This window comes from Mustela putorius, unplaced genomic scaffold (genome assembly GCF_011764305.1).
Source record: "Mustela putorius furo isolate JIRA1106 unplaced genomic scaffold, ASM1176430v1.1 tig00003962_pilon_pilon_pilon, whole genome shotgun sequence".
Lineage (NCBI taxonomy): Eukaryota > Metazoa > Chordata > Mammalia > Carnivora > Mustelidae > Mustela > Mustela putorius.
In genome coordinates this window covers 24,945,216-24,968,822 of record NW_025422106.1, presented here as the reverse complement: position 1 = coordinate 24,968,822, position 23,607 = coordinate 24,945,216, and the positions used below count along the sequence as shown (strand labels likewise).

The window sequence follows — 23,607 nt, the reverse complement described above, 5'->3', positions numbered from 1 at the left end:
AATAAAATCTTTTTTTTTTTTAAGTCTCTTATGGTTTGTCTCCCTCTCTGATTTTGTCTCTTTTATTTTTTTTCCTCTCTTCCCCTATGATCCTGTTTTGTTTCTTAAATTCCATATGAGATCATATGATAATTGTCTTATTTTGATGACATTTCACTTAGCCCTAGTTCCATCCACATCGTTGCAAGTCAAGCCTCTTTTTAAACACACAAAAACTAATTCTTTTTCCCTCATCAGTAATTAAATTTATCAAAACAGTTGACCTATTTCTTGCCACTTTATTTTTTTTAAGATTTCTTTATTTTGAGAGAGAGAAAGGGTATGCACACACTTGAGCAATAGGAGCAGAGGGAGAAAGAATCCTAAGCAGAGGAGTTTTCCTCGCTGATCACAGAGCCTGACATGGGATTTAAGTCCATGACTCTAACCTGAGCCCCTGAGCCAAAATCAAGAGTCATACACTTAGCCAACTGTGCCACCCAGGCACCCTTGCCACTTTTTACATCTTTTCATCTGGTTTCTCTTTTCTTCTGGCTGAAGTACATCCTTTAGTAATTCTTTCAGGGATAGCCTGAAATTCTCTTGTCTGAAAACAGTTTGACTTTGTGTTTGCAGAGAGCTTCTCTGGGTATAGAATTTTAGGTTAAAGGATTCTTTCTGTTCTTCTTTCCTTTCTTTATTTCCTCCAACATTTTAAAGACACTGTCCTATTGTCCCATAGCTGATAAGAAGTCTGCTCTCAGCCAGGTTGTCATCACTTCATAGAGGAGTGTCTTTATTCTTAGGAAGCTTTAAAAATGTTCTCTTTCCCTTAGACGTTCTAATGCTTCACTTCAATGTGTCCAGTGGTACTGCTTTGTTTTAAAATCATGCTCAGTACCACAGTGTGGTGCTTTCTTCCATTCTGAAATATTCCCAGCCATTCTTTCTTTTCTTTTTTTAAAAGGTTTTATTTATGTGTTAGAGAGAGAAAGAGAGAGGTCACAAGTAGGCAGAGAGGCAGGCAGAGAGAGAGGGGGAAGCAGACTCTCTACTGAGCAGAGAGTACGATGCGGGGCTCCATCCCAGAACCCTGAGATCATGACCTGAACCAAAGGCAGAGGCTTAACCCACTGAGCCACCCAGGTGCCCCACCAGCCATTATTTCTTTAGATATCTCTTCGCCACTAATTTTCTCCTCTTCCCTCTGAGACTCTATGACAAAAGCTATCAGTCTATTATCCACACATCATCTTTCTTTTTCACGTATTTCGTCACTTTATCAGCGCTGTACTCTGACTGAATTCTTTGAGACTATGTTCCAATGCACGGATTCACGCCTTGATTCCAAACCAATTATATAAGACTAGATTTTATCCCATGTATTGAGGTTTTCAATTTTAACTGTTTTATTTCCCATAATTCCAACTGTTTTCATTTTGTACCCATGTGTATCCATTCTTGATTCATCCGTTCATTCAATGTATCATAATTTATTATCCCTTTTACAGATGCTATTATCTTCTTCAGATATTAAATATATTTAAGTCATTTGAAAGTATACCATTATTTTCATTTCATTAGCAGTAAAACCAGTTCATTTGTTGATATTTTCAGCTTTTTTTTTTTTTAAGATTGTTTATTTATTCATTTTAGAGAGAGAGTGCATGTGAGAACACCAGCAAAGGGAGAGAGAAGCCCAGGATCCTGGGATCACAACCTGAACTAAAGGCAGACACAACCAACTGAGATACCTGGGTACCCCTCAGCTGTCTTTCTTAATGTCAATTTTCCCTGGGTGTTTTGAAGCTTTCCATCCATTTTTCTCTATCCTCAGTGCAAAGCACTCTGGTCCACTTCCCATCAGAACTGGTTGCAAACACCTTATGCAACCTGATGGCCTGTCTAATCATATGATAACAGCTGACCCTTCACAGCAGCCTGTCACTTCCTGCTCCCTGCTTCTGGCCTTGCCTTCCCTCCAAGACATTCCCCTTACTCTAGCCAGTGATCATTCTACAGCGCAAATCATATCATGACATTCCCTTTTCAGGAGCTCGCCTCTGGCTCATAAAAGAAAATCTAAGTTCCTAGACATGGTCCAGATCTGACTTTGTTTTTCCTTGCCTCTCCAGCATGACCTCTCAACCTTACTTACACTTACACAGACACACACTCCACATTCAAGCTCTTATAAACTTCTTTCTGTTCTCCCATACCATCTATCTTTGGATCACCGTCACTAGACTAAAATAGTCCATGTCCATAAGAAGATGATAAATGAGAATGAGAACAGGAGTAAGAATACCTAATCCATATTGAATGTTTTCTGTAGCCAAGTAACAAGAGATGAGCTAATTCCTTACATTAGCTCCATCCCTGGACAAAGTCTGGGATGTATTAAGCCCTGATTGAATAAGACTTTATGTTCTATGAAGAGATAATAGCCCTTTTTGTTACACTGATTGCTTTTTTTGCCTCAAATTCTACTTTTTCATTTAATACCGCCAACCGTGCTACCTTTTTATATTTGCTATAACTTTTTCTCAACACTTTTCTTTGTTGAGTTACTTTCTTTAGTAAACTGAGTTACTTTCTTCAAGAAAATACAGATACATTGATTGATTGATTAGTGGGGTGAGGGGAGGATGAAGGGATGACTCAAACTGAGAATCTTTGCTATTTAATAGTGGAATTTCCCTCATTTATATTTATTATACATCACATGTACTCAGACTTCCATTTTATTTATTTATGGTTCTTTATTTCCTATCTTTTTATATACATTAATGTTTTCTTTATCTTCCTTTATTTTGGAAGGTTTTCATTCTACCAGTGATTCTATATCCATGGAATACTACATTTTCATCAAAATATGTTCAGCTTTTAGTTCTCTTTTACTGATTTTGTCTGATACTAGGTGAGTCATTTTGATCTGCAGAGTTAAATCTTCAATCAGCTTAAGAACATCAATTATCCACATGTTTAATTCCTGCTCACTGTCCTCCCTATTCAGTACAATTTTGCTCATCATTTTAGAGTTGTGTTTTCCTCTGAATTATGTGAAAGCCTCTCAAACTTGCTCTCAATATTACTAACTGGGTTTCCCACAAACTAGACTCTGCTCTTTAGTGCTTCTAAAACCATTTAAAATTCTTTTGACCACTTTCAGTTTTCTTATATTCTTTCCTTAATTTAACCAGCAATTTTTCATCTCATTCTGCTGTCCTATTTTATCTTTTGTCTTTTCTTTCATACAGGTTTGTTTTTTTTTTTTTTTTTTTGGAAGTTTGCTGGAAATACAAAGTTAACAGACATCTAAATTTTACTTGGCTTTCTGTAGTAAATCCTTCTTAAAATTTGGTCATTTCCCTACCTTCTAAATACTAGGTTATGCTTTTTTTGATGCAGAATCTTTTCTTTCAGTAACCAGTGAGGGCTTTTTTCCCTACTTCTTCTTTATATCCAAGCTTGAAAAAGAAGAAATCTTTGTTGACGATTGAATGTTACCATTTCCAGTAGTGGATAAACTCCTCTTGGCTACTCTCATAGCACACACAGAGGCTGTCAGAATACTCTTCTCGGATTTTAAACTGGAGAGCTGGTTCTCTTAAAGCACCAGTTAAATAATCTAGAAGACTACAGGGAACAAGGAAGATGCTGGGACAAGAGTCGCTGCCAACGAGGGAGTTTCACCTCTGTATAATTTCTTCTTTGTGTCTGGTAAAGCTTCTAAAGCTGTGGGGCCAATTTTTTAATGTCTGGTTTTCAGTCTGGCCTGGCCATCACCCCAAGTACATGATATGATTGTCCAACTTCCTAGCTGGTGTATGGCTTCTCCCTGCCACCCTACTCACTGGTTTTCTATTTCAAAAAGCCACACTTGAGTTTGCCCTTGGGCTCCCCAGGGGATCGATTTTAAATGCTGTTGACCCAAAACAAAAAAGTGGCTCCATGTGGAAAGAGTCCTGACTCCCCCAGAATCTCCAATTTCATATACTCCCATACTACACTGCTATCTAAGGAAGGTGAGCTGGATTTTAGCTCTCAATGTTGTCTACATTATAGTCCTAACTGCCCCATAAATTATTTCTTAAAATATTCAAAGTGTGTGTTGTGTTCCTGACATCTTTCTCTAATTTTCAGTTCTGAAGCAGCATTTCAGATAGGATATAATATTAGAAAAAAGGAGTTAGATCCTTGTGTTCGATTGTCATCTTACTCAGAAATCTGATTTTTACTAAGAAAAGAAATGATTGTCTTTACAGAGATTCACCTAGCTCGAAATCCTATTTGGAGATGGGGATCCACATATCACTCCCTCAAAAAAATTTGCTCTAACAATTTAGTTACTACCCTCTCCTTGCCTTGCAAATATGATTTTGCTAGCCAAGTAAACCTCAGTAAAGAAAACTGTTTCCTTTCTTAATAAAAAACCAAGATTGGACAGGTGCTGACAACATCCTTGTACCATACACACGCGCGCACATGCGCGCACACGCGCACACACACACACACACACCCCTCCCCCACAGCACAGATATGTGCCCCCGCTCCCTCCTGTATTTTATCTCAAAATCTGGGCAGAAAAAAAATGTTATTGCTTTTTCCAAACACCATCAAGAACTTCCAATTAGATTCAACAACTATAGACTGGGAGCTTAACAGGTTCATAGCACTTCGCTGAGCACTAACACGTGGACTCCCAGGCTTTTCCACCAGCCCACCAGGGACAGAGATAAATAAGATACAGCCTCTCTGTGTTCCCACAGCATCCTGTGCCTATCACTAAAATAATACCTGTGACACATACTAAAATCCTGTTTTTTCTCTCCCATTAGACCAGAAGCCTTTAGAAAACAGACCTCCACTCAGTCATCATTGCATCCCCAGCCCTCATGACGCTTCCTGGTGCAAAGGAGGTTTTACAAAACATGTTAGTGGAACAAAACGGACATCAGGTCTCACTCCTGCCTTGAACCAAGAGAGGTACCCTGGCTTAGCTATAAAAAGGTGCTCCCGTTGGGAACACTTTTCCATCCCGAGGAGCCCAGCACACACAGAGAAGCTTCGGGACGTATCTTCATGATGGGACGCGCACCACAAGCAGTGTTCTGGCAAACCCTCTCCCAGGACGACTTGGAATGATCCAGTTCAAGTTTCTCTTCCCAACTCCTTCAGAGCCAAGGTCCCCACAAGACAGAAAGGCAGGTGGGGATTGGCCTAGGTGACCTTGAGACTAGGATACCCCTCTGATTCCCACAATCCACTGGCTGACAGAAACACCTGGTCTCTTGGCCTGGCAGCCAGAACAGAGCCCCGGGACTCCAGTCAGTCGGCTCCCCGCCAGCACACCCAGACCAGACTGGTCAGACGGGTATTTCTGGGTCCCTGCCACTAGAGGCGTGGCCTCCAAAGGCACAGCAGCCCCACCTGAGAATGACCCGAAGGTACTCGATGCCCTCCGCCTCCTCACACTTGATGGACAGGAGCAAGTTCCCCAAACTGCTGCCAGTACAGTAAAAGTTTAGGTGATCCTAGAAACAGAAACCAGGTGTTAGTAGGCAGGAGGGGACCTTCCAGACATGGCCCCCCAAATCCCCTCCTTCCCCAAGAGCAAGAAGCCCCACAGCAGCGAGGAGGAAAGACAAGGATGCTTCTGCTACGGCTGCTGCTGAGGAGGAAGAAGAGGGGGGAAGGAGGACAAGGAGGAAGAGATCACAGGAATAGATTCCAATAGTCGTTGGGGTGCACCAGGCAAAGGACTAAGGACTTAAGGCACATTGATTCCTTTAATCTTAACCACAACTTTATGGGGGAGATGACATCCTCATTCCCATTTCACAGAGAAATAAGCCAGTTAAGTAACTGCCCAGGGTCACACAACCAGGAAGGGACAGACCCAGCACTCAAGTCCACCTTGAACGCTAATACTCAAACTCTTCTCCAAGGACCCCACATATCCACCTCCTTGCTCCCAGGGGGCAGCTCTCACTGATTCAGACCATTTGCAGGAATAAAGCTAGGAGGCCTCCGGCTCCTCCACCCATGAGGAGCTAGGAGGTCCTCTGGACAGCAGGTCTCTCTCAGGCTCAGGGAGCCCACCGCAGACCTGCCATATCAGCGTGGGGCCCTGGAATCTGAATTGGACCATGCAGATGAGACTCTGCGAAACTGCCTCAGGCTAGAGACTTCCAGAACCTGCCCTCGGGAACCAGGCAAGTCTGAAGAGCAGAATGTATTTGGAGAAATGCGACTGTCACTTATAAGCACTCAAGAGGCTCACACTGCATCATCCAGAACAAGTGCCCTGGGGACTGCTGGAGTGAGGACAGGGGAGACTGGACTACTTAGATGGAGACAAAGACTTCCAAGGTGTAAGAACACATTTTCTCCTTCACCCTCCTTCACCGCCCCCCCAACACTATCCATCCCATCACCTCCGAGAACATCTGCTGGGAGCGGTACCTCCAAGGACCCATCTCTCTGAGCCCTCCTGACTTCTGCACACCCCTCCCCCAACCCAGGAGTAGCACTAATCAGACTTTCCCAGGATAGCAGGAAGCGGCAGGCAGGGCCTAGGGAGGGGGAAAGCCAAGGAAGGAGGAGAGACAGAGACAGGGATGCTAGAGGAGGCCAGGCCAGGCAGGTTTCCCTCCCCGCCCTCAGATGCTTTGGTGTGGGGCCCTCAGCCTCACCTTCCCCAGGAAGTGCCTGCGGTAGGCCCTGGCTTCGCCCCTGCACTCGAGCTTATAGCCAAATGTGCTGGGGCTGAGACTGTCCTCTTCCTCCTCCTCACAGATGCTGCTGCCAAGGGAGGTCGGCGTCCCCACGTTCTCTGGGTCCTCGATCCAATAGCCCCCAAACTGGGGCAGGACAATCAAGGGGTACGGGCCTCCCTTCTCCACAACCTGGGGCAGAGAGAAGGTCTTACACTAAGGCCTGCCCTGGCTTTACAGGGGGAAGGGACAGGAGGGTTGCAGGTGGTATATACCCCCCACCTTTGAACTGCTCTAAGGTGAAGACCCCTGTATTTGAGGCCAGACATAGTAACACAAACTCCAAATTTAAGCCCAACAACATCTGCCAGCTTCACCGACGCTGGACCAGAGTTACAAGGCTTCGAGCAGCACCCCCGTCTGAACACAACAAAACTGAGGCCATAGAGCTACAGTCTCAGGCCTGAGGTCCTCTCCCACGTCGGGTGGAGCAGGGCCATTAGCACCACCAGCTCACCCAGCCCTACCCCAGAGATGAGACCCAGGGCAGGCTACAGCTACGGGAGGGCCAGGGGGCTCCTACCTCATCAATGCTGGGGTACGGAATGTAGTCATCCTGCAAGACAAATCAGACAAGGCTGCCATTAGCCCCAGCAGCGCCTGTGAAGTTTGAGTGTTACTTCATTCCCCTCTCCCAGATCAGGGGGTTGAGGGTGCCTGGCAGGCTACACCAGAGCTTTGAGAGCATCAAAGAGAATAACACCAGATCAACAACAGCAGAGAGGCTCTGGGACCTGGCCTCCCTTGATGCTTCCCCAGACTGACAGAACGCAAACCTGCCTAGCTAGACACTTGGTACATAAAGGCTGTGAATTTCACACCTTTCCTGACATCAGCTTCACCCCTTAGGAAGCTTTAACAGGAAGACGACCCCTGATCCCTTCAGGCAAGGGAGCTGACCTCCAAGTGTTGAGATGCCCAGCCCCAACCCCGGGCCTCAGGATAGGAAACTGAAGCTGAGAGCTGCTGGAGCCCAAAGCCTGATGCCCTGAAATGCCATGTGCAGTTCATTTGCAGAAGCAGGTACAGAAGGGCTGGGCTGAGACACAGGCATTAGGTCTCACCCAAGGCTTCCACCCCAGGCCACTCTAAGGCTGCCCTGAAGGCATCAAGCCAGAGCCTTCCTACTGCCCACTGTGCACCCACGGACACGGGCACACCCACTTAAAGAGCTCTTGGTGAAAGGCAGATGGCAGCCTACAGACCCCAGCATGCCAGCCATCCCCCTGCCGGGCCCACCAGGCTCCCTCGCACCTCATCCACACAGCCCACCTTGTTCTTCTGGGGGCCCGGCTTCTGCTCTTCAAGCTTGATCCCCTGTGGAAACAAGGAAAAGAGGATCCATGGGAAGGAAAAGGTCATAAAACAGGGGCCAAATGGAGGGTTCCCTTGGGATTCTCAAGGACCTGCCTTGATAGGGTTGGTAATAACAGTGACAGCGGATATGTGCTAGGTGCTTACACATTACGCGCCTTGTCACACTCAGTCCTCACGGCAGCTCCTAGTAAGGCAGGAGGAGAGGAAGGGAAGAGCCCAGACTCCAGCGAGATCACCAGGGTTCAAGTCCCAATACTGCCACTTACAATCCTGGGCAAGTCCCAAACCTCTGTGGCTCAGTGTTCCCATCTGCAAAATGGGAATGGTAGTAGCAGCTACTGCTGGAATCAAGATTAAACACTGAGGACGTGTTCAGCCCTTGAAAGAGTGACTGGTTTTGCTTTGGTCATTATCACCAGGCAGAAGTATCATCCTGCCACTCAAATCTCTCTCTACCAGGCCCTTAGAACCAGGAGGTGAGGGGCAAGGATGGGAACCCATGTCTGAATGGTGTTGAAGCCAGCACTCTGGACCCACTGCCTCCACAGCTCCTCTCCCTCACGGGGGTGAAAACTCACAGGTGACAGGTGGGGGGGCCTGGGGCTCATTCGCTTCCGGGAAGCAGTGCCTTGGCCAGCGTTCCTATGGTCAAGGTCTGACTTAACTGGGTTTTTTTCAAGAGGGGAGCACATGAGCAGATTAAATATGTGAATACATTAAGTAAAACTGAATAAATTAAATAAGGGTATGAAGTGGTGGGACAACTAGGAGAGAAAACCACCCTAATCATAACATGGGGGTTTTAAGCTTTCTCAGCAACTTCCCACTGTTGTCTCCTTTGAAGCCCTTGGCACCTTTATACCAAAGGGAAACTGAGGCACAGGGAGCAGACTGCTTCTGAGCTTGCACAGCTAGTGACTAATGGATTTGAAACCAGGCTGTCCGTCCGAGTGCACTATCCTATTCCACAGGCCCTTGAGCCCAGGGCTCCTGCTCACTGACTGGATTTAGACTTAAGCGTCTCCGGACTTCTCCAGGCTGAGTCACTCTGCAGCATTGCTCAGGAGGGCGTGGGAGGACCCCTCCCACTGGACAGGTGCTCCTCTCCCCACACGGGGAGACAACCACCTGGGTGGCCCAGCAGACCCTGTCCAGGGAAGCAAACTGTGCAGATGGGGAAGGGGGTGATGTCAGGAGTTTGTTTTGTTTGTCCTGCATTAGTCACCCATACCTGGGAACAGCGCCTGGGCAGGAAAGCAAACCTCCTCCCTTCCCCTTCCCTCCCTGACAACAGAGCCACGCCCAGCTCTGGGCCCTCTCCCCTCCGTGGGTCTGCCTTTGCAATCAGCATTGTCATCATCCCCCTTTTTTCCTACCATGAAGAAACTGAGGACCAGAGAGCTAAAGCCACTTGACCAAGTACACTCAGCTAGACAGTGTTAGGGTTAAAACTCGGAACCCAGGACCAAATGGACGCAAAGCTTGTCTACTTAGTCCACGTTGCTTCATAGGGATTGTGCCCTCTTCCAATTCCTCCCCTCTCAGATAGGGGGTCAGGAGCCCCAGATCTGAGTTTCAGCTTACCATGACTCACAGAGCACTTGACGGCTCTGAGACTCAGTGTCCACAGCCACAGCCTGGGAAGTGGTGGCACCCACACCCAAGCACGGGATCTGGCCACACCATGCCACCTGCTTCACTCCCAGTATTTCCCCATATGTGAGGTTTTGTCCATACAGAGGAGCTGGAACTGTGGACCTCTTGGAGGCCAGGGAAGTTCTTCAGTCCCTGGCCGTCTCAACAGAGATGGAATAGGCAGACCTTTGAAGGTACGCTGCCACAAACATATAAAGGGAGCCTAGACGTCATACTACCGCCCTCAAGAGGGTCTCAATCTGGTTGAGAAGTCAAGCCCAGCAGTGTAGTAACAGAAGCAATGGAGGCCAGTTAAGTGAGGCTGAATTATGTGCTCAAACAGAGAGCTCTTTGTGGGGGGGGCTGGGGTCTCCAGATGGGGGTGAGGGACTGGTGGGTTGTGGGAACAAATGAAGAGAAAGCCAGGAAAGCCGCAAATCCCCTGCCAGCTTCCCCAGAAAGCTGGGATTTCAAGAGCTCAGGGTGAAAATCCCCGCTTTACTCTGAGGCAGCTGAGCACGTAATTACACGCTAGCTCCCACCACTCACTGTCAAATCGCATGCCAATCCTCTTTCCATAACCTGACCAAGGTCCCTAAATGTCTATAAAGTTAGTGTGCAGTCCACACACTGCTGGGCCCAGAGGAGGCTCTTAGTCACTTGTTCGTGACAATGGCACAACAGTTAGCAGGATTTTTCCCTCCAATGGTTTCTGAACTTCCCCAGGGCTAGGGAGACCTGGCTTCCCTGTGCACACCTCACGAGCTCCCCCTGCACCTCAGGACCCTATCTGCCTCTCCTCTTGTGCCTCCAGACCATTGCCACAGAGCCTGCCTTCCTTCCTTGAGCTGGTACCATCTACTTAGGGCAAACAGCTTCATAACGGCTAAGATTTCTGGCTCGGAAACTGCTTGCTACCCACAAGCGCTTGAGTGCTTTAAGCAAGACCTCTGTGCCTCAGTTTTCTTACCTGTGAAGAGGGGACATTGGTGATAATAGAGCTGCTTCCTATGGGTTTCACCAGGAAGAAAGGGGCTAACACTTGTCAGAGTCTGAGCTGAGAAAAGTGCTTAAAATACATGTGCTAGAGACGCCTGGGTGGCTCAATCGGTGAAGCGTCTGTCTTCAGCTCAGGTCATGATCCCAGGATCCTGGGATCAAGTCCCTCACTGGGGTGAGAGGGGGATTCCTTGCTCAGCAGGGAGCTTGCTTCTCCCTCTCCCTCTGCCTCTGCCTGCCGCTCTCCTGTTTATGTTTGCTCACTCTCTCTCTCTCTCTGATAAATAAATAAATAAAATCTTAAAAAAAAAAGAAAAAATACATGTGCTGTTGGGGCACCTGGCTGGCTCAGTCAGTTAAGCATCTAAGTCTTGATTTCGGCTCAGGTCATGATCTCAGGGCCATGGGATCAAGCCCTGCCCTGGGCTCCACGCTCAACACACAGTCTGCTCTCGGTATTCTCTCTTTCTCTCCTGCCTCTGCCCCTCCCCATCCTTTCACTCCCACTAAATAAACAAAATCTTAAAAAAAAAAAAAATACATGTGCTCTTGTCCACATCATCTTCTCATCCTTCCCACTTACATCAGTTAAACCTTCCGGATGCGCCGCCCCACCCCCATACTCCCCACGGCAGCAGTTCTTACCTAGGAGCCCTGGCCCCTTGGTGAGGAGTGATTAGAAAGGCTCCCAAATCCATTTTGAACACTGATTTTTCTGCAGTGCCTAGCAAGTATTGACATATATTATTTTATCCCAACAACTCTGTAAGTGGGTATTTAATCATTATTTATAGGGGCTGTGGCATAATTTATAATAATAAATATTTTGGTCTTCACCCCATCCCTGGCAGAGAGTTCCTAAAACCTGTTGAATTTCCTAAGCGATGAGAGCAATGGGAGCGTTTGGAAGCATCTTTTGTTATAATCCTTCATCTTTTGTACTTGGTTTCTGAAACAGCTCCAGGGCCATAAAGGTGAAAGCTCCAAGGTTATTCCTTGTTAAAGAGGTACCTTCTGGGACACCATTGAGGACAAGCTGGATGCCCAGGGAACCAACCACTATTAGAGGGTTGGAACATGCAGTCCCACCCCTCCAACCTCCCAGGAGTTTGAACCAATCATGCCTAAGTACTGAAGCCTCCATAAAAAACCAAATGATAGGCTCAGAGAGCTTGAGTTGGTGAGTGCATGGCGGTGCAGGGAGACAGGTGCATCCTGAGGTCAGGGAAGCTCTTCCCCTCCCCCCACACACCTGGCTCCCTGCAACTCTTCCATCTGGCTGTTCCTGAATCATATCCCTTTATAGTAAATTGATAATCCAGTAAGTAAACTGTTCTGAGTTCTGTGAGCCACTCTAGCAAACTAACTGAACCTGAGCAGGGGGTCAGGGGAACCTCAAATCTATAGCCTGTTGGTCAGAAACACAGGTGATAACGGACTAATGACTGGCATCAAAAGTGGTAAGGAGGCGACCTGTGGGGCAGAGCCCTTGCCCTGTGGGATCGGAAGTGTTCTCTGGGTAGACAGGGTCAGAATGGAGTTGACTGTAGGACAGCCAGCTGGTGTCACAGAATTGCTTGGTGGGGGAAAAACCACCACACATTTGGTGTCAGAGGGAGGTGAAAATAGTGCTGTGAGTAGACAGAAAACAGGAGCCAGAGGCTCAGAAAAGGGAAGGAACTTGTGCTAGCGAGTGTTAGGTGTGGGTTTGACCTCTAGTGGGTCTCTCCCACTCCAGTCTGCCTCCCAGATACAAGATGACCTCCCCTAAGAAAGGGCTTTTTCTTTTTCAGACTTTCTTTCCCACCCATTTCAGGAACAATAGACCATTTTAAGCCCTCCCCACATCTGTGGGGGTATACCCACATCTGCTCTGTTGGAGGGGTTCTGCTTTCTGTCTTCTCCCCATCTTCAGGCAGGAGCCTTCCCAGAATCCTCGGTGCCACTCAACACAAAAAATGGCCTGAGGTAGTCCCAGCAATGAGGCTGGCAGTTCACTCTTCTCTGCCCCACCCTCCAAGGCTCCCATGTTCTACCTGGTTTTGTTGCCTGCACGGTCACTGCAGCACGCCCACCCCCACCCCCACCCAGGGCTTGGCCTCCCCACTTTGGGGATGCTCACCTGCATTTTCTCCAGCATCTCGAAGAACTCTGCCGACTGAAAGACACAAAGAGGTTACATCAGCTTGGAGGTCTGCTGAGAAAACCTCCTCACCAATTTTCTGCAGGCCTAGCCCAGGGCTTCCCTGGAGACAAGAGTCATTTGAATCGAGACAGAAGGTAATTTGATTTTGCCTTTGCAGGGCTGGCGGGCCAGAACACCCCCTAACAAAAGAAAAAATTACATGCGCCCAAGTTGGCAAATGGCCCTGGGAGAGCATGCACTCAGTCTCTGTCAAGAGAGAGGGGCCTGTGGGGCCCCAGGGAAAAGTCAAGTTCCCTAAAACACCTGTCAGCCCTTGGATTCAGTCTCCGGGAAGAGTCCTGTTTAGGATATTTTTCAGCCCAACGGTGGGGCTAAGGTGTCCAACACAAGTAGTTTCCCAAACTTTTGTGGCCACATGGCCCTCCTATCTCCAAACTCACTTAGAACTCCAACATATAAAACCATGCCAGAGCAGCCATGGGGCTTGAGCTCCTGTGGTGCCGGTCCCAGTCCCCTGTCCCCAAAGCAGCTCTTTGGGACCCTAGAGGTTGTGAGCAAAGCCTGGAAACCACTGAAGTGGAGCCTCCAGGGACTTGGACAGATTATTCGAAAAATCTCGAACTATGGAAGTCCAAACGTTTAACCTACTTTGGCACCCTCCTTGTAAACTCCAGGTAAATGCAAACAGCAGAAAAAGGAAATGGAACAGAGGGGTGAGGGCCAGAAGCTCTACCCTAACAAAACCCACGCAGAGATCTCTCAGCAGTTTCCCCACTTCCCCTTCCATAAAAATAGCTACACTTTCTTGCCTTAACATCACTGCCCACATCTGGGCCCTGGCAAGCCATGAGTTAATGAGCACCCAGAACACAGTCCTCAGATGAATAGGAAAGGAAAGAAAGCAGTGATGATGAAAAATAAGGAGGTCCTTGTCACTTCATGTGGAGGGAGAGCGTCCCTCCCTTCCTCTGCAGTCAGCAATGGGCCAGAATTACCTGGAGACCCCTGCCCACAGAATTCCCAGAGAAAGCCACCATGGGAAGGATCTTTGTGGAGTCTCCTGGCTTCAAATGAGCTCCCCTCAGGCCACAGTTGGGCTTTTGGAGGCAACAGTCTCTGACCCCCAGCAGTTTGGGCCCCAGAGTCTGGAAACCCCCTGTGGGAATGTACAGTGTGGAAGACAAGCTTCAGGCCCCCACATCAAGCATCCTTGACCAGAAGCAGCCAAGAAACACACGACTCCTGAACCTATCCTTCCCATTGGCTCTGTGCACCCTTACCAACTCCAGTCTCCAGGAGACCAAGATTCCTAGACAGAAAGAATTTATACAAATCAATAGGGCTAGAAAGATGAGCAGGAAGAGGACAAAAGGGCAGAGACAATCAACAATCAACACGCAGACATCTGACCCAGTGATTCCGCTTCTAGGGATCTGTGCTAATAAGCACGCTCCATGTGAGCACAAGGATGGACGTTCCCTGCAGCAGCGTTTCGTTACAGTGAGCTACATTCGGATAGTATGAACAACTGGATCCCATTAAATTAAATGGCTTGGATGAAATGGACAATTTCTAGCAACACACAAACTACCAACACTGACTCTAAGAAATGGAAAATCTAAAAAAATCTATAATAAATAAAGAAACTGAATTAGTAATCAAGAAGCTACACAAGGAAAAGCCCAGGTCCAGATGGCTTCAGCTGTGAATTCTGCCATTAAAGAAGAATTAATACTAGTTCCTCAGAAACTCCAGGAGTGCCTGGGTGGCTCAATGGGTTAAGCCTCTGCCTTCGGCTCAGGTCACGATCTCAGGGTCCTGGGATCAAGCCCCGCATCACATCATCGGGCTCTCTGCTCAGCAGAGAGCCTGCTTCCTCCTCTCTCTCTGCCTGCCTCTCTGCCTACCTGCGATCTCTCTCTCTCTGTCAAATAAATAAATAAAATATTTTTTTAAAAAATCTTAAAATAGGAGAGGGAACACTTCCCAACTTATTATAGGAGGCTAGCATTACCCCAACAACAAAACCAAAGACATCATAAGAAAACTACAGACCTACATAGCTTATGAATATAGACACAAAAATACTCAAAAACACCAGCAAACCAAATTCAACAATGTATAAAAACAATTACACATTGTGACCTGGTGAGATTTATTACAGTAAAGTTGGTTTATCCAAAAATCCATGCCTATAATACACCAGACAAATAGAATAAAAACAAAAACCATATGTCAGTTCAACAGACATAAAGAAAGCATCTTACAAAACTCCAAACCCTTTCTTGATTAGAAATCAGGGGGGCGGAAAAAAAAACTAGATAGACAGGAAGTCCCTCAACATGAAAAAGGGCAGCTACAAAAAACCACATGTAATAATATTCTTAATAATGGAAAACTAGGGCTGCCTGGTGGCTCAGTGGGTTAAGCCTCTGCCTTCAGCTCAGGTCATGATCTCTGGGTCCTGGGATTGAGCCCCGCATTGGGCTCTCTGCTCAGCGGGGAGCCTGCTTTCCTCTCTCTCTGCCTGCCTCTCTGCCTACTTGTGATCTCTCTTTCTGCCAAATTAATAAATAAAATCTTTTTTAAAAAAAATAATGGAAAACTAGATACTTTGTCCACAAAATAAGGAATAGAACTAACTACTGTCATCATTTCTATTTATCACTGTGCTAGATGTTCTAGCCAGAACAGTAAGGAAAAAGAAAAAGAAAAAAAAGAAAAAAAAACTATTATAAAAGGCTTCAAACTGGAAAGAAAGAAGCAAAACTATCTCCATTCACAGATGACATGATCATGTATATAGAAAATACTAAAGGGGCGCCTGGTTGGCTCAGTCAGTGCTCTTGATTTTGGCTCAGATCATGATCTCAGGGTCAGGAGATCAAGGATCTCCTGTGTGATCTCAGCACAGTGTCTGCTTGAGATTCTCTCCCTGTCCCCACCCCCTACCTGCAATCTCTAAATTAATTAATTAACTAAATTTTTTTAAAAGAAAATACTAAGGAATTCACTAAGAAAACTATTGAAACTGATATAATAAATGAGTTCAGTAAACAACCTAACTGTAAGAGCTAAAATTTAAGAACTCTTAGAAGAAAACACAGGAGTAAGTCTTTATGATGTTGCATTTGGCAATGGATTCTTAGAGAACACCCAATGTATAAGGACCACCAGCAAAAAAAAAAAAAAAACCACACAATAAATTAGACTTCACCAAAACTAAAAACTACTGTGCTTCAATGGACACTGTCAAGTAAGCAAAAAGACAATCTCACAGAATAGAAGAAAATATTTTGCAAATCATCTATCTAATAAGGGACTTGCATCTAGAATAAAGGTTTCTTACAACTCAATAATAAAAATAATTTTAAGATTTTTTTTATTTTAGAGAGTGAGTGTGTGCACAAGTGGGGCTGGGGCAGAGGCAAAGAGAGAGGGAGTAGACTCCAAGCTGAGCAGAGCCCAACATGGCGGTGGATCCCAGGACCCCAAGATCAAGACCTGAGCCGAAACCAAGAACTGGAGGCTTACCAACTGAGCCACACAGGTGCCTCCAAAATGTAAAACTGAGCAAGGGATTTGAATAGGCATTTTTCCAAAGAAGATATATAAATGGACAATAAGCTCATGCAAAGATGCTCAACATCATTAGTCATTGGGAAACGTCAGCCAAAACCACACTGAGAAACACTTTCCAGGCATGAGACTGGCCGTAACCAAACAGAAATAAGAGCAAGTGTTGGCAAGAATGTGGAGAAATTGGAGGCCTCACACACCGCTAGTGAGAATGCAAAATGGGGCACCCACTGTGGAAATAAATTTGGTGGGTCCTCAAAAAGTTCACCATTGAGCCACCATTTGACCCAGGAATTCCACTCCGAGGTATGTAACCCAAGAGAAATGAAAACACATGGCCACCAGGAAAACTCACACACCAACATTCATAGCAGCCATATTCATAATATCCAAAAAGTAGAAACCACCTGAACAGCCATCAACTCATGAGCTAACAAATTCTGGCATATCGACACAGTGGAACAGTATTCAGCCATAAAAAAAAGAATGATGTGTTTATTCATGCTACACACAACACAGGTAAACTCGAAAACAGTGTGAAAAGCCAGAACACAAGAGGTCACCTATTATGATTCATTCTGTAGGAAATGTTCAGAAAAGGCAAATGTATAGAGACAGAAAGTAGCTCTGTGGTTGCCTAGAACTAAAGGAAATGGGAGATGTGGAGAATGATGGCTAAAGGGTATAGGGTTTCTTGTTTTTGTTTTTGTTTTCCATTTTAATACCAGTACAGTTAACATACAATATTATCATAGTTTCAGGTGTACAAGCGTTTCCTTTTGAGATGATGAAAATGTTCTACATTCAATTGCTGTGATGGTTGCACAATTCTGTGACCATACCAAAAAAAAAATCCTTGAATTATACATTTTAAATTGGTGACCTTGGTACAAAAATTGTATCTCTATAAATCTGTTTCAAACAAACTAGGCGGCCATTCAAAAGAAGGCAACAGAGTTACTGCTTCCATGAGACACTCTCCAAGATACATTAAGGGGGTAGGGAGAGCAAATTGGAGAATACACACAATATGATACCATTTTTATAAAAACAAAACCAAAGGTTGCCTATCTGTATATCGAGAAGAGGGAGTAGGAAAAGTAAAGGGGAGCGATGCTTTACATACAGCCTACTTCACAATCACACAGACCTACAGAACTCACATAACCAAATTTCAAATAAATACATTTTGTAAGGGAAACCACAAAATGTGCAAAAGATGTGAACAATTTGCTAAAGGAGAAAAATTAAATGAGCAGAAAAGACACAGCACATGTCTAACCTCCCTAGTTATTAAAGAAATTATAATAATAAAGCAACATCTTTTATCTGTCAGATTGCCTGAGATTAAAAAGAAAATTTGGTTGGCAAGGATATGGTATTAAGGATACAGGGACTATGTAGGTTAAGTCTGCACCGGATACAATCTTTCTGAAGGGCAATTTGGTGGTCTCTATCCACAGCTTTAAAAATGTTCACATATTGAGACACCTGGGTGACTTAGTCGGTTAAGCATCTGCCTCCAGCTCAGGTCATGATCCCGGGGTCCTGGGAGCAAGCCCCACATTGGGCTCCCTGCTCAGTGGGGAGTCTGCTTCTTCCTCTGCCTGTCACTCTCCCTGCTTGTGCTCTTGGTCTCTCATTCTCAATCTCTCTCTCTGACAAATAAATAAAATCTTTCCAAAAAAATGTTCATGTATTTTGGTCCAATAAACCCACTCTATTTGGGCAACTACATTGTTTACAGGCAAGAAAGTAGGAAGAGCCAGGGGCACCTGGCGGGCTCAGTTGGTTAAATTGATTAACCGTTTGTCTTCTCAGGGCTTCCTCCTCAGCAAGGAGTCTGCTTCTCCCTCTTCCTCTGCTCCTCCCCCTGCATGTGGGCTCACACCCACATGTTCTCTCTCTCTCTCCATTCCTCTGTCTCTGTCTCTCTCTCTCTGTCTCTCCCCCTCTCAAATAAATAAAATCTTTAAGGAAAAAAAAGTAGAAACAGCCGAAGTACCCACCAGTGAGGCAAAGAATAAATAATGCATGAGATGATGCCCCTACAAAAAATACTATAAGAGGAGATCTATGCTAATTATACAAAAACAAAGATTCGAAATGGACTGTGAGAAAAATGGAGTTTAGGCAATCCCATTTTTTTAATTAAATATAAAAATGATGTTTGTGTGTGTATTTCCTATGTAATATTCATGGATGTTGATATACAGATACAGAATATATATGTGTATATAAGTATAGATACAAATGTATAGGTCTGCATGTGAATACACACATCCCTCATCCAGAAAAAAAATAACCTGAAGGATAAATGCCAAAATAAGTTATAGGTTAAGGATAATTTTTTTTTTCCTTTTTGCTTTTCAGTGTTTTTCACATTTTCTGTAGCAACTATAAATTATTTTTGGAGTAATAGGTTACCCAGCAGTAGTTTTTAAGACTTCAACACATAGGGGTTCCAGGTGGCTCAGTCAGGTAAGCATCTGCCTTCAGCTCAGATCTTGATTCCAGGGTCCTGGGATTGAGCTCTGAATCAAACTCCCCTCTCAGCAGCATGACTGCTTCTCCCTCTCACTCTCCTCTGTGCTCTCCCCACTCCATCAAATAAATAAATAAAATCTTCAAAAAAAAAAAAAATTCAACTCTTAAGTGTAAGCTCTGGCATTGTGTTCTTTGCTTCTCTCAATGCCTGCTCTGGGCCCTTCCCCCATCTTCATCACAGGGTGTTCAGGGACACAATGACGCTGACTTTGGTACCCAAGAACGCCCCTGGATTCAGGCCAGTTCACCTCCAGGTCTAACCTTGGCTGTGTGGATTACAGCCTGGGGCCCTCCTGAATTACCCCCATATCCAGCTTACTCTCTGTTATCCATGCAAACTGCCAGTTAAAAAATCCTTTGTATGAAAAAAAAAATCTGTGTTCTTAGACAATGCCTTTGTACTATTTAATGTTAACCCCAAATGACTAAGCACCTGCAAGGCATGGGCCAGACACTGGAAGTTCTAGGCAAGGCCCCAATTTTCAGCGCACTTGATCTGCCAGGGCTACAGTACAGCTGCCCAGTGCCCCAGTGTTCAGAGGAGGCCTGAAGCACTTCTGGCTGGAAGGGCAAGTGTATTATTTCTCTATTGCTGTGTAACAAATGACTCCAAAACTTAGTGACTCGAAATTCTCTTGGTTCAGGAATTCAGAGGTGGCTCAGTTGTATGGTTCTAGCTCAGCACTTCTCAAGTGGTTGCTGTCAGGATGGGATCAGGAGCTGCATCATCTGAAGACTTGACTGGGACTGGGGTGTCTTCTTCCAATGAGGTACACTCACAAGGCCCCATTCCTCAGCACATGGACCTCTCCATAAGCTGCTGGAATGTCCTCAAAATGTCACCCCCTCCCCAGAGTGAATGAGCCAAGGGACAAAGCTATAGTACCTTTAATGACCTCGTCTGTGAAACTGCACACTGTCATATCCCCCTCTGTCCTCTTCATTAGAAGCCAGTGTTCACAGGCAGCCCACACACAAGGAGAGGGGAATCGTGTTCCACCTCCCGAGAAGTACCAAAAAATGTGTAAACACATTTTAATACCACCACACCAAGGAAGGCTTCTTGCAAGAAATGGGATCTCACTAGACCTTAAAGGATAAACAGAAATCACTTTGAATGGAAGGGGGACACAGGTGGAAAGATGGAGAAGCATCATAAGTGCTCAACGAAGAGTAAGTGAGTGGATCAACCTGGCAGACACGCCTCTGAGTCAACATCCTGAAGATGACACTGGAGAGGGGGCCTGGGGTCTAGGCCTGAGAGACTCCACATGCCAGGAATTCAGGCTTAACCTGCAAGGTGCAGAGAGCTACAGACACTCATGTCCTGTGGAAGGACACAGGAGGCAACAGAATCCAGTGGTCAAAGCCAGGTTTGGGAAGTAGTCAGCCCACTGCCACCCACCCCCCACCCCCGTGTAGCATGAGACACGATACCCACACTATCTTCACTCCCTCACCTGAAGGCAGAATCAGCCCTGCCTTTCAGGGGCCACAGAAGGAGACAGTAAGAACGTGGACTTGAGAAGTACCAGGGCATGGTCCATAGCAAGCACTCAGTGCCTTCTGGTAGTTGCTATTTACTGTTAGAAAGCTCATTCTGCAAGTGAGCTTTGTCCTGTTGGGAGATGGTCTGAAAACTTTAGGGGTGTTCCTGATTGAGAAGACAGCTTTTCTTATCTTTTTCTTGACAGTCTTCCCAGAGGCAGTGTATTTAAGTTACTGTTAAAAATGGGTTTTTTAAGGATGCCTGGGTGGCTCGGTTGGTTAAGTGGCTGCCTTCAGCTCAGGTCATAATCCCAGGGTCCTGGGATTGAGTCCCACATCAGGCACCTTACTCAGCGGGGAGCCTGCTTCTCCCTCTGCCCCTGTCTGCCGCTCTGCTTACTTGTGCGCACTCTCTCTCTCTCTCTCTGACAAATAAATAAAATCTTTAAAAAAAAAAAAAGGTGGGGTTGTGTTTCCTACATGAAGATGCTGGGGCACAGGTTGGGAGCTGAAAGGGCGGAGATCCAGCCTCAGGCCTGAATAACGCAAGGGGCGGATGATTCCTGAGTGGACAGCATCCAGGAGCAAAGAACAGTGGCAACTTGGCCTCAGCTGTGACGGCCCCACTTCTCAGTGACTCACTGAACTTTCCGATGGGACAGTTCCAACTTTGGCAAAGAGCAAGTCTCTTTTTCCACTCAGAAGCAGGGTGACTCAGGCCAGCCCAGAACAGCAACTCCAGCCATTTAGACCTATCCTTGTCCACACCCCCCCGAAGATTGTGTCATACAGCCAAGGGCACACAGAAGGCATGCAATAAATGCTCACTGACTCACCCCCACTGTCCCATAGGCCCTTCAAGCCCGAATAAAGTCCTACTCTCAGGAAGGGAATCCCCCTCTGTCAGGAAGCCAGGCATCGGGTTTTCACAGAGAAATGTAACTCAGCCTCCTCATCGACAGCAGCGTCCGCTCAGCTGTCCAATTTATTATTAGCAACCACCATTGCCACCCAGATCGGAGCCACAGCCGGCGCTTCCCCTCGGGCCGCACTTCAGCAGCCAGTCAAGTAGGCCGTCAGATAATCACCGAGAGCCAGCGCCCAGCCAAGGAAATCACAGGCTGGGCCCCAGGGTTTTGTTTGGGTTCAATGCCGTCCTCTCCACCTCCCGATATAGAAACCATCTGGTCTTCCTTCAGAAGGGCAAAGCCAGTCCTTGCGGGTAGAACCCAGGAGGAGGGCCAAGGCAGCAGGAGCAGAAGTGAACGGGACCTGCAAGGCCAGCCTCGAGAAATGCTCTTGGTGGCCCTACTTGTTCGCTCCGGCACCAGCCCCCCACGCAGGCAATGAAGCAGCAACCACGAAGGAACACGGCGTGTGCAAGGGGAGGAGGGCCACTGCCTCCCATCTCAGCACCCTGTGTCCTACCTCCCTCTGGCCCTCAGCAGCTGTGCACACAGATTCGGCCTTTCCCTGCAGACAATCGGCCACCTGCTTTTTCCTTCTTGTTCCATCTCCGCTTGGGAGACCTGCCACCAGCATGTTCCCTCTCCCTCCTCCTCTTCCCTGACCCTGTTTGGAGAGGGATACCCACTACCACCCATCTGCAACCCATCAGGTCTGAAGCTCCTCTCCTCCCCTCCTGGAGTTGGGGTGTGTTTACATATGAACAGCCTTTCTATCGCTCCTGCCCAGGAGATACTGCACCCCCACCGCTCCCAGCACAGGACAGTGTTGCCTGAGCATCTGCGCCTTGGAGTGGGGCTGTGGCTGGGGTAACCTGAGCCCGTCTGCAGAGCCCAGCACGGCACCCAACCCAGAGCACGTTCCTGCATGGTAGCAGCTGTCTCCTAACCCCTGCTGATGGGAATCTAGAATGCAAAGGGGCAGAGTCATGTCGACAGCAACAAGACACATGAAAACAAGACAAGGATGGAGGAGAAGATATTTTCCACCCTACAACAGCCCCAGGAAAATGGGATGGAGATGTGGGCTGGGCAGTGCCAGCTGAGGAAGAAACCAGAGCGAGCTTCTTATCCCGCAGGCAAAGAAGGCACTGCAAAAGAAAAGGCTTTCTGGACAGTTCTGGGAAAAGATTTTTTTGGAAAGCTGGGAGAGCTAAGAACCCAGAGCACACACATCACAGGGAGCTAGATGAATGTGTCCCACGGCTGCCTAACCACAGCACAAGCCTCACGGCACTAACTCTGCTGCTGGCTCAGGGGCCCCTCACCCATGGCATAGGAAGGATGAGGGGGTCAGATGGCCACCAGGCTAGCTCCCAAGGCCGGTGGAAAACACTGGGGCTGCTCCCCACGAGAAGGCAGAGAGTAGTGCCTTAGAGCAAAAGGTCCTCACAGGCAGGCTCTTTATTTTGCTCACTGCTCTTTGGGCCTAGAATTGCCTGGCATGTAGTAGATGTTCAAGAAGTATCTGCTGAATGACGGACTGATCTCTCTGCCAAGCAAGCTGAGAATGAAGCAGGAAGGGAGGCTGTCTCGGGCCTGAGAGTCTGGGCTGCACCCAGCCAGTGTTCCTCCTGGTAAGCATTGTCTTCAGCCACACACTACACACCTCCCCGCGGAGAGCAAACCCCATCCCCAACAGGGGCCTCCATTAAGTTGCATCCCAGTACAGGGCCTGTTCCAAGCAAGCCTCCTTCCACGCCTCTCCCATCCTTCCTTCTTGCTCCCTTTCTCTTCTTTGGTCACCAATGCCACCAGTTCACACTGGACCCCATCCCTCTGGAGCTAGCATCTGCAGGCACTGCTTCAACTATGTCAGCTTGGGCCAGGAGCCTACAGCACTCCTGATTTTCTCTGGCAATGATGACTCAACAGAACCACCTGGATGGCTTGTTGAAAACTGGGTTTGTAGCCACCCCCCAACCCCACTCTGAGTTTCTAATGCTGAGCCAGAGATTCTCCATTCCTAACAAGTTCCCAGGTGATACTGACACTCCTGGTCTAGGGACCATGCTGAGAACTTCACTAACCTGTGAAATTAATCATATTTAATGCAGGTGGTATGTAAAAGGGACCAACCTGGCCAGAGTAGAGACGGAACAGTGCCAAAAATAATGGGAAGGGGCACCTGGGTGGCTCAGTTGGTTAAGCAACTGCCTTCGGCTCAGGTCAT

The 23,607-nt window shown here is 46.8% G+C and overlaps 1 protein-coding gene across 9 annotated transcripts in view; it reads right to left on the bottom strand.

Moving 5' to 3' along the window:
- Nucleotides 1-23,607, bottom strand: part of RAP1GAP2 (RAP1 GTPase activating protein 2) — a 206,283-nt gene that overhangs the window by 45,424 nt on the left and 137,252 nt on the right. For 8 of the 9 annotated variants that reach the window (XR_006603739.1, XR_006603740.1, XM_045070200.1 and 5 more), the window contains 5 exons: nt 12,832-12,867; nt 8,031-8,075; nt 7,282-7,314; nt 6,678-6,890; nt 5,413-5,516 (listed from right to left, as the gene is read on the bottom strand). Coding sequence is in view for 7 of the 9 variants with exons in the window: in XM_045070200.1 (XP_044926135.1) it covers nt 5,413-5,516; nt 6,678-6,890; nt 7,282-7,314; nt 8,031-8,075; nt 12,832-12,867 (431 nt within the window). In the remaining 2 variants the exon portion in view is untranslated. The remainder of the gene's footprint in view (nt 1-5,412; nt 5,517-6,677; nt 6,891-7,281; nt 7,315-8,030; nt 8,076-12,831; nt 12,868-23,607) is intronic. The other variant, XM_045070199.1, reaches the window with a different exon arrangement.